The sequence below is a fragment of the Budorcas taxicolor genome, chromosome 4 (genome assembly GCF_023091745.1).
Source record: "Budorcas taxicolor isolate Tak-1 chromosome 4, Takin1.1, whole genome shotgun sequence".
NCBI lineage: Eukaryota > Metazoa > Chordata > Mammalia > Artiodactyla > Bovidae > Budorcas > Budorcas taxicolor.
The window spans coordinates 56,532,390-56,547,943 of NC_068913.1; the positions used below are offsets into that span (position 1 = coordinate 56,532,390).

The 15,554-nt window shown below is 34.5% G+C and overlaps 1 protein-coding gene across 2 annotated transcripts in view; it reads left to right on the plus strand.

Moving 5' to 3' along the window:
* Positions 1-7,626: 7,626 nt before the first annotated feature.
* The window catches only part of PPP1R3A (protein phosphatase 1 regulatory subunit 3A), a 39,937-nt gene continuing 32,009 nt past the window's right edge, over positions 7,627-15,554 (plus strand). The window contains exons 1-2 of one of the 2 annotated variants that reach the window (XM_052638647.1): positions 7,811-8,053; positions 8,332-8,414. In XM_052638647.1, coding sequence (XP_052494607.1) covers positions 7,943-8,053; positions 8,332-8,414 — 194 coding nt within the window. In that variant the 5' untranslated portion in view covers positions 7,811-7,942. Of the gene's footprint in view, positions 8,415-15,554 lie in introns of both variants that reach the window. The other variant, XM_052638646.1, reaches the window with a different exon arrangement.

Here is a 15,554-nt window from a genome sequence, read left to right on the forward strand (position 1 = left end):
TTCCTGTTTAAGGGTGGGCTTTGGATGAAATGATCTCCAAGGAGCTTTCCAATTCTAAGACAAAATAATGTCAATCTTACAGTGAAGAAACACAACCTTCCAAGTGTGTAATATCAGACAATTTGCCAAACAACTGTTAATCAGTGAGAAAATCATTTAAACTATCAAGCTGACTCCACTTAAAAAATATATTTCTCACTTCCTATAAGTTTAACAATATTTTGTTATATAATTTAATATATATGTATATATATGCTATTAAGATACTGAGTTAAACCATAGATTATGCCTAGATCTTTTTAAATATATTTTAAGAAAAACCTAAAATAATCCAGTGACAGTTGACTACTCTATTGGTAAAAGATGATTTGCCATGGGAAAATTTAGAATGATGTCAACTATATTCACTGTACCAAGAATGCCTTATGAAAAATTAAGCAAGTTCTGTTTATTGCTCGCCTAAATAGTCAGATGAGATACACATAATGTGTGTATGTTTTGATATAAACATCATCATGTATTTTTCATATTCCATAACAAAGAGATTTCTTATAAAGGATTTTGATTCAGTTTTGGATGAACTTCAGGTGCATGAGAAAGAGACTTTCAATTATTCTACTTTTAATTCATAGGACCAACTCCTCTTGGTTGTCAAATGATTATTTTCAGATATCAAAAATTCTTAAATTTTTTGTTTCAGGACTTGCAATAAAAATTGTGTATAGTCAACACAGTAAAATTTAGACATGAATAAATTTAACGTATAATTTTAGAGAATTTTCAGATCCTTTGCCTTCCACCTACATATCCAGCAGTGTAACATATATCAGAGGTCCTGGCCTGGTTAAGTAAAATAATGTATATTTGAGACAAATACTGGCAATGTTGTTGGTTTTGTTACAGTATTAACCTATAGTAGGCATCCTACTCTGCATGATACATTCAGTTTGAGATTCTTTAAGTTGTTGAAGAAGCATTAAGTATTTTTCATCACCCAAAATTGTGCCAAACATTGCATAAAGTATATACCTGTCTTTGAAACTTTGAGAGAAATCCATAGTTAATCCTGAATTTTTGCCTATAGTAACTCAAATGACATGACATAAAAAAGTAAGTCACATATATTACAATTGTACCCTGTAAGTAGATTGAAAAAACTGTAGTACCTGCATGCTTACATAATTATGTAGGATCTCATGGTAAAATCTCAGAAACTCTTAATTTTCCAAAACTGAATTTTATATCCTTCCATGTCTTATATTGTTTCATTCTATCTTAAATAATTTATTTAATTCTGTAACAATAAGGAAGGACTAGTATGAAGTGGAGGAGAAGGCAAAAGTCTTCTAGTGGTCTGAACCTATGGTGACTCAGTACAAAGAAAATATATTTATGCCTCTAAAATAATGAACTAGGAAGTGAATCTGAAACTAATAGAATTCTTTCATATGTTTTCCCAACTGCATGCATTGGTCTTTACATTTTCTTTACTCTGGAAAATATTTAGCCTGAACAAAGAATAGAGTATTCTGCTTAACAAATTCTTTTGGCAGATGGAGAATTGCCACATATTCCACATATGAATAATAATTTTTTTTAATAATTTAAAAGTTACTTCAGGATTTTACATTAGAAATATTGACTTTACTATATTGCAGAAGTACAGAATTAACAATAAAAAGGATATTTGAATTCCAGGAAGATGATGGCTTATGTTGAAGTCCTTCATTCTGCTTACCACTCATCCACCCATCCACCCATCTATCCATCTATCTTTGTATCCATGCACACACCCATTTTGTATAATATGGGATATATGGAAATACAGTGGTACACAAGATGAATAATTCTTCTCATGAAGAATTATTCTTTCATGAAGAAAATTGCACAGTGACTATACTAGATGATTGGATTAAAAAAATTAGTGCAATATAATTGACATATAATACTAGTTTGGGGCTTTCCAGGTGCCTCAGTGGTAAAGAATTCACCTATAAATGCAGGAGACTCAGGAGATGTGGTTTGATCCCTGGATTCGGAAGACCCCCTGGAGAAGGAAATGGTAAGCCCCTCCAATATTCTTGCCTGAGATATTCCATGTACAGAGGAGCCAGGCGGGCTGCAGTCCATGGGATCACAAATAGTCGAACCCAGTGGAGTGACTGCAGGCACCCTTAAGAGTATTAGATAATTGTTCCAGTTTAAAGTGTACAACATCTTGAATTCATAAATTTATATTTTGAAATATGATTATAATTTGGTGGTGGTGGTTTAGTCGCTAAGTCATGTCCAACTCTTGCGATCCCATGGACTGTAGCCCACTAGGCTCCTCTGTCCATAGGATTTTCCAGGCAAGAATACTGGAGTGGGTTGCCATTTCCTTCTCCAAGGGATTTTTCTGACCCAGGGATCAAACCCAGGTCTCCTGCACTGCAGGAGCTACCGACTGAGCTACCAGGGAAGCCCCTGTCACATAATTTAGATGATGAAATTTCAAGTGATTTTTTCCTTGTGAACTTTAAAACCACCATAATTGTATGTTTTTATTTCTTCACAAGCTTTCCATTTATTAACTCATTTGATCCTTGTAACAACCTTGGAGGTAGGAACTATTAGTATTGCTACTGTACAGCTACAGAAATTAAAGCACAGAAAGGTTAAGTAATTACCTAAAGCCCCTCAGCTAGTAAACAGAAGCAGGATATAAGCATATACAGTGTGTCTCTAGACACTGTTCTCAAATCCCACAGTTCTATTATCTGTCAAATAGAGGTATGTTAATATGATCAACAATACTGCAATCTTATCATCACCAAGAATAACAACAATAATAATATATACAATTTTTATTATTTATAAAGACTTGTCACTAGGCTTCCCAGGTGGTGCTAGTGGTGAAGAACCCACCTGCCAATGCAGGAGACATAAGAGATGCAGATTTGATTCCTGGGTCAGGAAGATCCCCTGGAGGAGGGCATGGCTTAATCCTTAAAGCATGCTTGAAGTAGGACCCTTTAACAGTCCTTTAAAATAATAAATATCCATATTAGATCTAAAGAGATTATATAATTCATTTTTAATAACTGAGACCAATAATAGGAGTATACAAAGTCTGAGGGAGAGAAATAAAACAGTGTAAGATATTATAGTTACCAAAGGAGCATGGGTTAAAAAAGGTTGAAAGACTCTGTCACAAAGAAAAATTATTTGGACATCTTGGGAGATCATTCCTCAAATGGAAAAAAGAAAGTTCACAAAAGTTAATTGATTATAAAAGTAAACTAAATCTAGAACAAATGAATTTTAATGACTATCTTTCAAAGAATGATTACTTTGTTAATTACGCATTATAAAACTAAAAGTTGGTGTATGGATGGTATACTATGGAGAATACTGCACTGAAAGCAGAGACATCTGAGTTGAAGTCCCAGCACTGTTACCAAATGTTGGGGTCCTTCATTGTTCTTGATTTCAGTTTTCTTATGTGAAAATGAAGGGATAGCCCAGAAGACTGTTAAGTGCCTTAGCGTTCTGCTTTTCTATAACTCGCCTAAACTTTTGTTATTTTTTTGTAAAAGTATTTTATAGCCTCCGCGTAAGAAAAAAAAAAAAAAGGTGTGATAATTGAGGGATAATAGCTACAACTCTAACTAGAACCTAAGTCCTTGACCCTAAGGCCAACAGACTAGTAGATTATGCATTATAACCATTCTGCAAACCAGAACCACTTGTGGGGCACCAGCAACCTGGAAGCTATCATTCAGTAGATCTGTCAGTGCACCTGAGCCTATGTAGTTCGAGCATCTCACTCAGTGATTTTTGTTATGTATCAGTTGGCTTCCCCTGTGGTTCAGCTGGTAAAGAATCCACCTGCAATGCACAAGACCTGGGTTTGATTCCTGGGTCAGGAAGATCGCCTGGAGAAGGGAAATGCTACCCACTCCAGTATTCTGGCCTGGAGAATTCCATGGACTGTATAGTCCATGGGGTCGCAAAGAGTTGGAAATGACTGAGCGACCTTTACTTTCACTTGTGAATATTCATTGTTCCAGATTCTCTTTTGACAAAATGTTACTTGAATTTAAGTTGCAGACAAAGACTTAGGCTAACAAGGGAAACAAATGCAACATTATAATTAATCTCAAAAAAGACTATTTCTTTTTTAGTCATCTGTGGATAATATCAATATTTCTTATGTGACTTGCACTGTATCAGAGCTTACAGATCTTAGATACTTGAACTTATTTTTTTGCTGTGATAATAGAAGATCAAGTAATAGAAACTCAGTTGGCATTGAGATGGAATATTCAGAAAATATATACACACACATATGCTTAAACATAGTACATAAGCTCATAAAGATACATAAATACAAAACTTTTAATCTCCATTATCTTTTGTTTGCTCTTCCAAATTCATGCACCACTTTTTTCACCCTTTTCCATCCTGCTCTGTGCTCTGGGAGACTGACCTGAATGAACTGTGATAGTAACCATAGCCTTTGGCCAACGGGTAACCGGTAGGATACTGTATGAAAGGATAAGAGTGAATTCAGTGTTTTTGCCCACGGATCACTCCTGCTCATCTTCAGCTGACTGTGTCCCTTGACTAAAGATCACTGATCCCCTTCAGCCTGGTGAATAGTTTATGACATTCTGTGCTTTGAAGTTTTGATACTTGGCCCCTTTCCTCATTCCTTGAAAAACTGTAGCAGTTCTGATGCAATTGGCCCCAGTGTACTGCACAAACTCCTGTGGATTTTCTGCATTTACACTTTTAAATAGATGCTTGTAAATAAGCCCTCCTGGAATTATCAAATTTTGTGCATGACGTCTATATTTCCTATTTACAGGGATCCTGATTGAAACAGTCTTTTATGTTAAAGGTACCTTTGAAAATCTTTGGTTAAGACAAAAGAAGTAAATGCATGGAAACTTGAACTGCAATTTGATTAAATAAATAAATAGTCATAACTGATAAAAACAGTATACTTAAGTAATTGAGGAAAAATATAAAATTTATATTATTAAAACTGAGGTAGCAGTGAATATAAGAAAATGAGACGTTGGCCTGATATGGAAGAAAAGTAAGGAGATGTGAATTTTAACTGATACAAACACCAAGTCACAAGGCTGAAACTGACAGAGCTTTCTCCATGCCCCAGAGACACCTGATCTGTGCTACTACATTCATCTAGGGGCAGCTCATTACCTGAATAATATAGGCAAGCTGGAAAGATTCATAGAAGAGTAACAAAATGATAAAAAGTGCTGAAGGACTGACCTATAAGAAGAGATTAAAAAGAGGAAATCACTCTGTTTTAGCTAAGCAGTGACTAAGGGGGAACATCTATAATTATGCGAAGGTTATAAACTCCAAAAGATAGGCAGCGATTACTACAAATCTAGGGTGTAGGGCTCTGCAGAAAGATAAATTAAGAAAAGGAGATTTTAACTCAAAAAACAGGACCATTTCCTAATGCAGAGCTACTTTATGTCTTCTAAAGCTAAGTGTTCTATAATATAGCCTTTGAAAAAGACAAAAATGAAGCAAATTACAAACCATTACTTATTATTATATATGTAGATTCTGTACAATCTATTTCTATCTATCCTATCCACCTAACTAGCTGATCTAACTATTGGTGTATCTCAGAAATCAACCTTTCACAAACATACATATAGCTATTTATTTAGTAATATATTAAATAAATATTTATTTAGTAAGCATCTCATTTAATTGTTAACATTACATTTTAGCAATCAGAGAAACTTAGGGTAAGAAAATTTAAGCAATGTTCTGAAGGTTACCCAGCTAGTAAGTATCACAGCCAGAGTACAAACCCAGGGGTCTTTATCACCATGTCTCTGCTTATCATCCCTGAATAGTTAAACTACTTCAGTACATTATTATATCATTTCCACAACAATTCTCCATTCTTGAACAATCCATGTGGTCATCATCCATTCTAGCTATGTGATAAAGCCTAAAGTAGTTTTCATTTCCTTATTCGAGATAAATAATACTTATTTTTAATCTTGCAAAATAATTCCTTAATTCATTATTGTACACAATTCAAGTTATTCGGTAAGCTATAATTATTTATAAAGCTTAAATTTAAGAAAGTATGCTATTGAGTTCTCTTAAAAAATAATCACCTCTCACAATTTATTTGAGTTGAAAATACATTGAAAGAAAACCTTGGTCAAGGCTAATATTTAAAATAGTACAGAGACCATAAAGTGAAATGAATGAGTCCTTTTCACTTAAAATCTTCAACCTTTGTGGTTAGAGATTACTGCTACAGTAGTTTCTTTTGTGTATTTCCAGGAATTTTCTATGTACATATCTGCGTATGCTTTCTTTTCTTCACTTAGAAGTTATTTTGGTTGTCTTTCCACATCAACACATAAATTGGTACTTTATCCTTTTAACGACTGTAAAATATTCTATTGAATGGGTGTAACATTGTTGATGGATATTTAGATAGCTTCTAAAATAATCAGTCCTATTATGAACATATATTTACATTCATCTTTGCAGACTTATCCCTTACTGATAGGGCAAACTTGCAGCTGGAGCATTTTCTAGGTCAAAGCATATGTATGTTTACATTTTTATAGGTATTTCCCAATTGTGACCTACAAAATAGATTTTACGTTAATACAAAAATATGAGAGTCTAAACAGGTTGCTCACACTCTAAAATTCACATAGAACCCAACATGTCATGGTATTAACTTCTGCTTTGTGAGCATAAAATGGCATTTTGCCAAACATTTTATTCTATATAAATATTTTATTCCAGGTTTATCATTGTCTACTTATATTTCAAGTCATTAACATATTACTTGTTTATATTTTTCTGTGACTTAATTAAAAGAAACTTGCTAGTGTTTGAAATAATAGATTTTACTAATTATTTGTCTTACACCTTAACTTACATGATTTCTTCCACCTGGAAAATCTACCTCATTCTAACCCTACATGTCTATGTCTTATCTACCTTTCATGATTTCTTTCAAATGATACCTTCTCCATCTAAATCTTATTTCTTTCCTCAGAACTCCCAGCATCTTCTTTAACCATTTAGAGTTACATTATATGTAAGTCCATGATCAATGGTGGCTATCATTATTATTAAATACTGGATCTTTCCAGTTCTATATATGTTCTTATTCTCTCCTGCCTTCCTTTGCCTTCTTCAATGGATGGATCAAACTCAAACTACATATTTAGTATTGTGATACTATTTTTATTCTCTTTTAAAATAAATGGTTCAATTTTTAATATCAACAGGTTAAAGTAATATTTTTATTTAAAGTTGCAGATTTTCAAACACAGAAGAAAATTATTTAAGATGTCTCTTTAGAACTCATAAACACACTCAATTTTAAAAATTAAGAGTTAAATCTGAAACATGCTGCTGAGAGTTAATGTGGATGCTATCATATTAAAGGCCTTTGGAGGCAAGCAAGCATAGTTTACACGCCATCGGACCTATTTATAGAGCTGACTCCTTTTTGTAATGTCAACTGTAACCTTATACTTATTTTAAGCCTCAGTGTCTCAAATATCAGCCTCTACTAGTTGTACAGTTCTCCCTTATTTGATATCAGAGAGCCCAATGGAGCCTTCTGAAGAACCTAGTCAGATTAGCAAAGATAACTTTTTAGAAGTTCCTAGTTTATCTGATTCTCTTTCTGAAGATGAAGAAGTTAAAGCTACCTTCAGACCTGGATTCTCCCCACAACCTAGCAGACGAGGTTCTGATTCATCTGAAGACATTTACCTGGACTCTCCACCATCAGGTGCAAGAAGAGTTTCATTTGCTGACACCTTTGGATTCAATCTTGTGTCTGTTAAAGAATTTGATTCCTGGGAATTACCGAGTGGTTCAACTGATTTTGACTTAAGGAAGGACGTTTTCCACACAGAAGAATATGTTTTATCCCCACAATTTGGCTTGCCTTCTTCAAAAGAAGATCTTATGCAACAACTTCAAGTACAGAAAGCGATACTGGAATCAACCGAGTATCCTCCTGGATCTACAAGTATGAAGGGCATTATTCGAGTTTTGAATATTTCTTTTGAGAAGTTAGTATATGTGAGAATGTCCTTAGATGACTGGCAGTCATATTATGATATATTAGCAGACTATATCCCAAATTCATGTGATGGTGAAACTGACCAGTTCTCCTTTAAGATATCATTGGTTCCTCCTTATCAAAAAGATGGCAGTAAAGTTGAGTTTTGTATACGTTATGAAACTTCTGTTGGTACATTTTGGTCAAATAATAATGGCACAAATTATGTATTGGTTTGTCAAAAGAAAGAACAAGAGCCGGAGCCTGAAAAACTACAGGAAGACGTTCCTAATAGACAAATAAAAGGCTGCTTAAAGGTAAAATCAAGGTGAGGATATATCTTACATCATTACTTTTCATAAATTGAAAGTTTTTAAAAGTCATTCTTTATTTCACTACTAAGAAATAGCCATGCTGTTTAAAAATTTAGTCTTGTTATGTTTAAAGCAATGGTGCTAGGTTTTAACAAGGTCAGTGATATTTGAATAATAGCACTGTGTCATCTCTCCTCCAGATGTAAGGAAAATATGGGTATAATGTAACAGATAGCATGGGGAGTGCAATCTGTATATTTGCTACCTAATGAGCTATAAATTGCTTAAATTCAAACCATGGAATCTAGATTCTTAACACGTAAAACTTTATTTTGCCATTTAAAGTATATTTATGTTTAATATTTTAAACACTTTTGCTATACTTAAAAACATTTCTGATGAGCATAAAACTGTTTCAATATGTACCTAGTGCTCAGAAATTCATAGACTTCCCCTCAAACTTTTCAATGACGTTTAGTTGTATAGGGATGTCTGGAGTGACACATATTTAGTTACATTTCAAGAGCTATGATGACTTTAGTGATAAGCTCAAAGAAAGTAGTATATGAGTGGTATGTGAATTATCTATAAAAATTTATAATTATAACCAAATGTAACATTATAGAACACAAAGTAGTATAATTTAGTAAAAGTAAATGGAGCAGAATAAAAAAATGACCCAAGTATAAATAAGGATATTAGCTTTATAGATTAGAGATTTGGGATATGACCCTTCATTAGTAACCTTGCTCTCCTAACATAAAAAAATAAAATAAAATAAAAATAAATAGATATTCAGTTCTCTCTATTGTAGAGTTGGCTCATTTCCATGATGGTAGGTGAGTAGATAAAACATCCAGGAGGAGATGGATGTCTTCTGCTCCTCAGAGTGTCCCAGAGGAAAATCACATTGCTGTACCAGCCACAGGCAAAAGCTTGATTATTTTCTGGATGGTCCATCCTAACTGTCATTAGACGCAAAGATTCTAGTAACTGCACCAGAAATAGTGTAATATGACAAAAAGGGAACTGTATTAGGAATCAAGACATCCAGATTCTAAGTGGAATTAAATAAAATTAAATAAAAACATAAAGAATTACATTGGAAAATTTTCAATCTCTCATGCTCTAATGCCTTGATCTATGATCTGATAATAACCACTAAATGTGCTATTCTAATGCATTAATGAACTAAATATAATGTAAGTGAAACAATTCAATCATAGAAAATATTTCTGTTTTCATTATTCTTTTAAGTAATTTAAAGATTGGTTTACCTGACTTTGTGAGTTATGCTGTCTTTCTTAGTCCAAATAAACTTTCTTAGGTTTTAACTGATGCTATTGAGAAATAATAAAATCATAATCTGTGTGCTAAAATAATTTATGTTTATGAGATAACTCAGCAACATGTTAGTTATGTAGACAAAATATGTTCAACACTATTAATAAACTAATTTGTATATATAAACATACACATATTAAATACTTTACAAATAAGATCCTCATCAGTGAATAATGTACAGGCTGCAACTTGGTCTATATATTAGAGAAAAGCGAAATTTTAAAAAGGCACACCCGTATTGTCAAAGATCTCATAAAAGAAGGAATGTTTACCTCTGGATTTTTCTGCAAGTTAGAAATGCAGTTTAAAATTATAAGCATTACAAGCTGAACTATGGTAAAGATAGAGGATTCCTTTGATAGACCAAACTTGAGAATAAGAACAAAAATGGATAACTGCTAGGCCTAATCTATCCCAGTCTTGATATTATTGAAACTTCTCCTAGTCTAAGATATGTGTAACTGGATATATATCCATACCCACATTTATATTCAGAACAGTAATTGTTAGGTTCATAGCGGACACCATTCAAGTTTTAATATTGCTTTGGGGAAAAACTTGAGAAGAACTAAACCACAAAATGGTCTAAAGGCCTGTAAAGTTTCCTAATGAGTTATAAAAATGGAAAAAATCTCTCTCCTTCAAAACCACAAATACATTTTCTGCACTTCTATAACTTAAAAATGACCAACATAATTCAAACCACATTTTGAAAAAAAAATGCATTTGCCTCTGGAGAAGGCCTTTTGTGCTAAGTTTCAGTCCAACATGAATTTTTACATCTGATTTATATACCACTCAAAATGGAGTGTATAAAGGAAATCCTGACAGATCCTTAGAACAGCATGTGCCATAATAGAATATTTATACAGCTTTTCCATGATATAATTTATATGCAATGGGGTTTCAAATATTCCTAAAACTCACACAAGAGAGCATTATCGAATTTCTAAATGAATATTGCAGTTGGATTTCATTGTGAAGAATTTGGTTAAGGAAAAATAGCACATCTTATTAGTGTTCCTTTATGAAATGTGTACTTGGCTAAAGCAAAAATTCACTAACACTTATTTGATCAAAAAAGTTACAGCTTCTAAAATATCTTCCTCCCTTCAAAAGTTACAGAATTTTGTAATTTAATTTGTAATTTAATTTAGTGGTCAGTTATTTGAGAAGATAAATGCTGAAGAGAAATATATGTCAATTTTTACTTCATATATGCAAGGTAGATTAATAATAGTATGTAATATAAGTCAGAGTTAGACTGAAAATAAGTCTGTCTTAATGTAGAGAGTAGCAACTAACGTGAATTCCTCGATTCCAAAGTTAATTTGCTATCAGAGTCTCAGAGAGTGTATCTTCTAAAAGCGTCAAGAATCCCTTCTAAACAGGTACAGAATGAACTGCGAGAACACATTTAGTGAGGTAGGATTTCTGTTATGTCAGTCACCCTAGGCATGATGTTTTCTCTATGGAAGATTTTTTCAGGTCAGAGTTTGCAAACCTCCACATTGATGTGGTTGTCTGATTTTTTTGTTTATGGTTTTTCTTCAATCTTATTAATCTATTCCCTTTGGATAGAAAGAAATATCTAGTGGGGGAGGAAAAGAGAATTGTAACTCATAGGCATGTGACCGAGAGTGACCCAGAGGTATTTAATTGCACTGAAAGGCATGCATCATGAGATACTTGATAAGTGTTACCGCATATGTAGTACTGAAGTATGTGTTAGCAAACAAACTAAGCAGACTGCTGATCTACGTCCCATGGACATCACTTCAAAATAAGTGACCAAAAGAATTAAATAACATTGACATAAGTAATATTAGGTATATTAGATAAATAAACTAAAAATAACATGCAGAAGCAATATACCTTCAAAGTTAAAGTTTGGGTTTCAGAGATAAACATATCTGGGTTTGAGTCTAAGCTGCACCACATGCTAGCTGTGTGACCTTCTGCAAGTTAAACTCAATATCCCTTCTGTTAATTGTGAACAACAATGGTACAATCTCATAGAGATTGCTAGAGATTTCCATAAAGTAATACATACAAAGTTTTGGCCTAGTGTATGGCACATAGTAAGTTATCAGAAAATAATAACTCCTGTAAAAAGCCAAAGCCAACTCTAGCTTTAGGTGGATCTGAAAAACCCTAGAGAGGCCCAAACTATCCAAAAGTTTCTCTTTTCTTTCTTTTCAGAGTTTCTGAAATTTCTGTTTTGGAGAGCAATTTTCTTTGTTTTTTTTTCAGGATTTTAATCAACAAGGGAAACCCACTGAATTGTCAGTTTTCTTAAGATGTGTGTTAGCTGATATATGGAACATCTTACAGTTGGAAAAGATCTTAATGACTATTAAAATTTTCATGCTTAATAAATTAAAAAATTAAGGACTAGATCAAAAGGGTTAAAAAAGGCTTGACTGTGGCATTGAACAGATATTATTTATCCCAGTTCATATTCATATTTATAATATTCATAATACATAATAAATATTTATAATATTCACAATGCATATTTATCCCAGTTGATATTCACTTAATAACTATGTGGCTACGGACATATTATTTTACTTCTCTAAGCTGCTATTTATTTATATGTAAAATAGGGGCAATGGTGCTTGTCCAGTCTTGTGATGATTAAGTTAACATAAAATGAGATTATATTTTTAAAGCTTCTAGTAAAGTGTTGGGCACATATATAGCCATCAAAACTCAAATATAATTGCCATCATTATTATCAAACTGTGTTCAGCTAATTTCTTGGTTCTTGGACTTGTGTTATTTCTTCTGACATCATAGTCTTCTTGTTAGGGTTTTATTCCATAAGTGTTTATTAAGGGCCTGTGTGTCAGGTACTGTGTTGTTAGGCACAAGGTTGGAAACATGACTCAGTGAAGACCAGAGGCCCCAAGGAAAGTGAGGGCTGAGAGCGGAGGGGGTGAGGGGAGAGAACATTAAAGCCAAGCTCAGATTCTTCAGGTAAACAAGGGAAGCCACAGATGAAAAATAAGAACCACTTACGTTACATTTTGAGTTTTCTCAAATCTGTGATCAATAACTGATCTTGAGTACTGGCCAGGGGACTGACCTTTTCAGCATATCCTTTTCCCTACCAACAGCTGCTAAATGTTCCCAACTGTTGGGTACACAGACTGACTTCATATGGTCTTGTATTTTATTAAGTGAAACCAATTTATTATTTTAAGTAATGAAATGGCATGATATAGGTGTTGGATGGTATTTATAACTTGGCCAGGTGAATGCAAATAAATTCCTGAAAGATTTCAATGCCAAAGGAAAAAAAAAGATTACTCTTCAGTTTCTGTACCTGAGGAATAATAGAAACAGGCACATTCAAGAATGGGAATGAGAGAGAGGCTTTCTAAAGTATGACTTGAAGATTACAGAGAGTTTATCTTTCAGGGTGGTAAATTGTTAAAATGAGGCCAAGAAAAACATTGGAAAATGGTGCCTAATATATGCTCACATTGCCTGTTCCAGTCAGAGCTATAGCATTGTGAGACTTCCTTAATTTATGCTTACAGTATAATCTGGAGTGCTGGAAATAGTCCAGAGAAGTGTAAATAGCCCCATGAAGCCTTTAGGACTTAATATATTCCATAACTAACCTGTTTTGAGTCCTAACTAATTGTGGAAGCCTGGTCTGTTTAAGGGAGGGACCTCTGGCAAGGCCACATGGAAACATAAAACACAGCTGCACAGGACCCGTCAAGAGGACTGTTTGGAAACTGCCGGGTGGTTGACAACAAGGAGCCAACTAGCTTAGAGTTTCCTTGGAGATCTACCAGGGCTTTGTGGCTTCCTGGTCTTGTGGGAAATCCATACTCCTATAAGCCTTGACTTTCCCTAGAGTAGTTTTGAACCTTTTCTGAGAGAAGAAGAGGGTCTCATCACTCAAGAGTTTCTCTCAAGCCCTAGCTGAAGGGAATCACTATAGATGCCAGGCCTCAAATGGGTCCTCTGGGATCTCTACGAGCCTGATTTCCCACCTGAAGCCCATCTGCAGCCTGTAAAAATGGAGCGGGGGCCAAGGACATGGAGCCAATAAAGCTCCAGGCAAAAGATGATTGTGAAGTGGGACACAAGTTTTTCACCTTCTTCCAGTTCTGCTGACTGTGACTCCTGTCCTTGTTCCAAGGTTTCACCCCAACAGGCCAACAGGAATAGTGTAAGGGAAGTTACCTCAAGGGCAGACACCTGAAGTGGGCCTGATTGCCCACTATGTTGTCAGACTTAAAAGATCATACAGATATAGGGTATATGTGTGTTTATATGCGTATGCACACATTTACACAATACACACACACAAAACTCCTCTTCTTAAATGCAGACACCTCCAGGATGGAAGGGACTATACCTACCTTATACCCAATTAAAGTCAACTGCACAAATGGGCTTCGAGTTTGGATTGAGACAACGGAAATGGATAATTTTAGAGCAGAGAGCACTATGGGCTACAAGGCAGATTTGAGTACAGAGTTGTCGTAAGAGCTGTACAGAAGCAGGAGGGCCCAGGAGATCTGGAGTATGTGTTTATATTTGGGAGGGAAGGAGGATTCCAAAAACAATAAGGCATATTGGAAACAGTGTAAGCAGTAAAGTAGGGCATATTTGGGCTTTCATTCTTGCTAATTAGTAGCTGTATGAACTTGGATAAATTACACTTTGTATCCATTTTATTTAGATGTAAAATAGGGATATAATTTGTACTTGGCAGAGTTGCTATGAGATATTCATTAGCTAACATATATAAACATTTATCCCAGTTGCTGACACTTTGTAGATACTCAAAATGGCATTGGTGATATATTCCATATTTTAAAATCTTGTATATGGCTAGTCCTATGACCAAAATTAATGGAGAACTGATTTTTCCCTCAATATCATTTCTGCTACCTAGACCCAGGTTAGTGCAAATCCATAGTTTTGTAGCTCAGTTGGTAAAGAATCTCCCTGCAATGCAGGAGACTCAGGTTCAGTCCCTCGGTGGGAAAGTTCCCCTGGAGAAGGAAATGGCTACCCATTCCAGTAATCTTGCCAGGAGAACCTCACCGACAGAGCAGCCTGGTGGGCTACAGTTCATGGGGTCACAAAGAGTCAGGCACGACAGAGTGACTAACACACACACATGTTTTAGAATTATAGATTTTTCAGTAAGTTTGGGGGCACTAACTAGGGAAACCAATATTTTATAACATTGCTACTATGGGGGGAAGAATGATTCTCAAATTCCAGAAACTTCAGGGCTACAAAAATTTTTGGAACATCAGTCAGAAACTAGGTATATTTTTTAAAAAAATACAACATGTGTTTTCCTTAAGGTAGTTCTTAAGATGGTTCTTTTGGACTAAAAACTGAGTTGGCTATACACAGTTTCATCTTATCATCTCTGTATAAATACATGAATAGAGAGTGAAATTTAATTTGATATAATTTTTTCCTTTAAGAAGATATATTATGCCCCTTTGAATTTTAATCATTCCTCTGCTTTTAACGCATTTTCTGTACCCCACCACTGTATAAAAAGAAAAGGGTCCTCAGGACATAACTCTCAAATCTTTTGATGTTTTTATTCTGCTTCTCTAATAACTTTTCTTGGGTAACTGGCACGGTAGTATTGTTGTCTATTATATAAATAATACTGCAATTTCCTGTTAGTATAGTGGTGAGTATCCCCACCTGTCACTCTGGAGACCAGGGTTCGATTCCCCAGTGGGAAAGCAGTGGAAACCTTCTGGGCTTCCCTGGTGGCTCAGACAGTTAACAGCCTGCCTGCAATTGCGAAA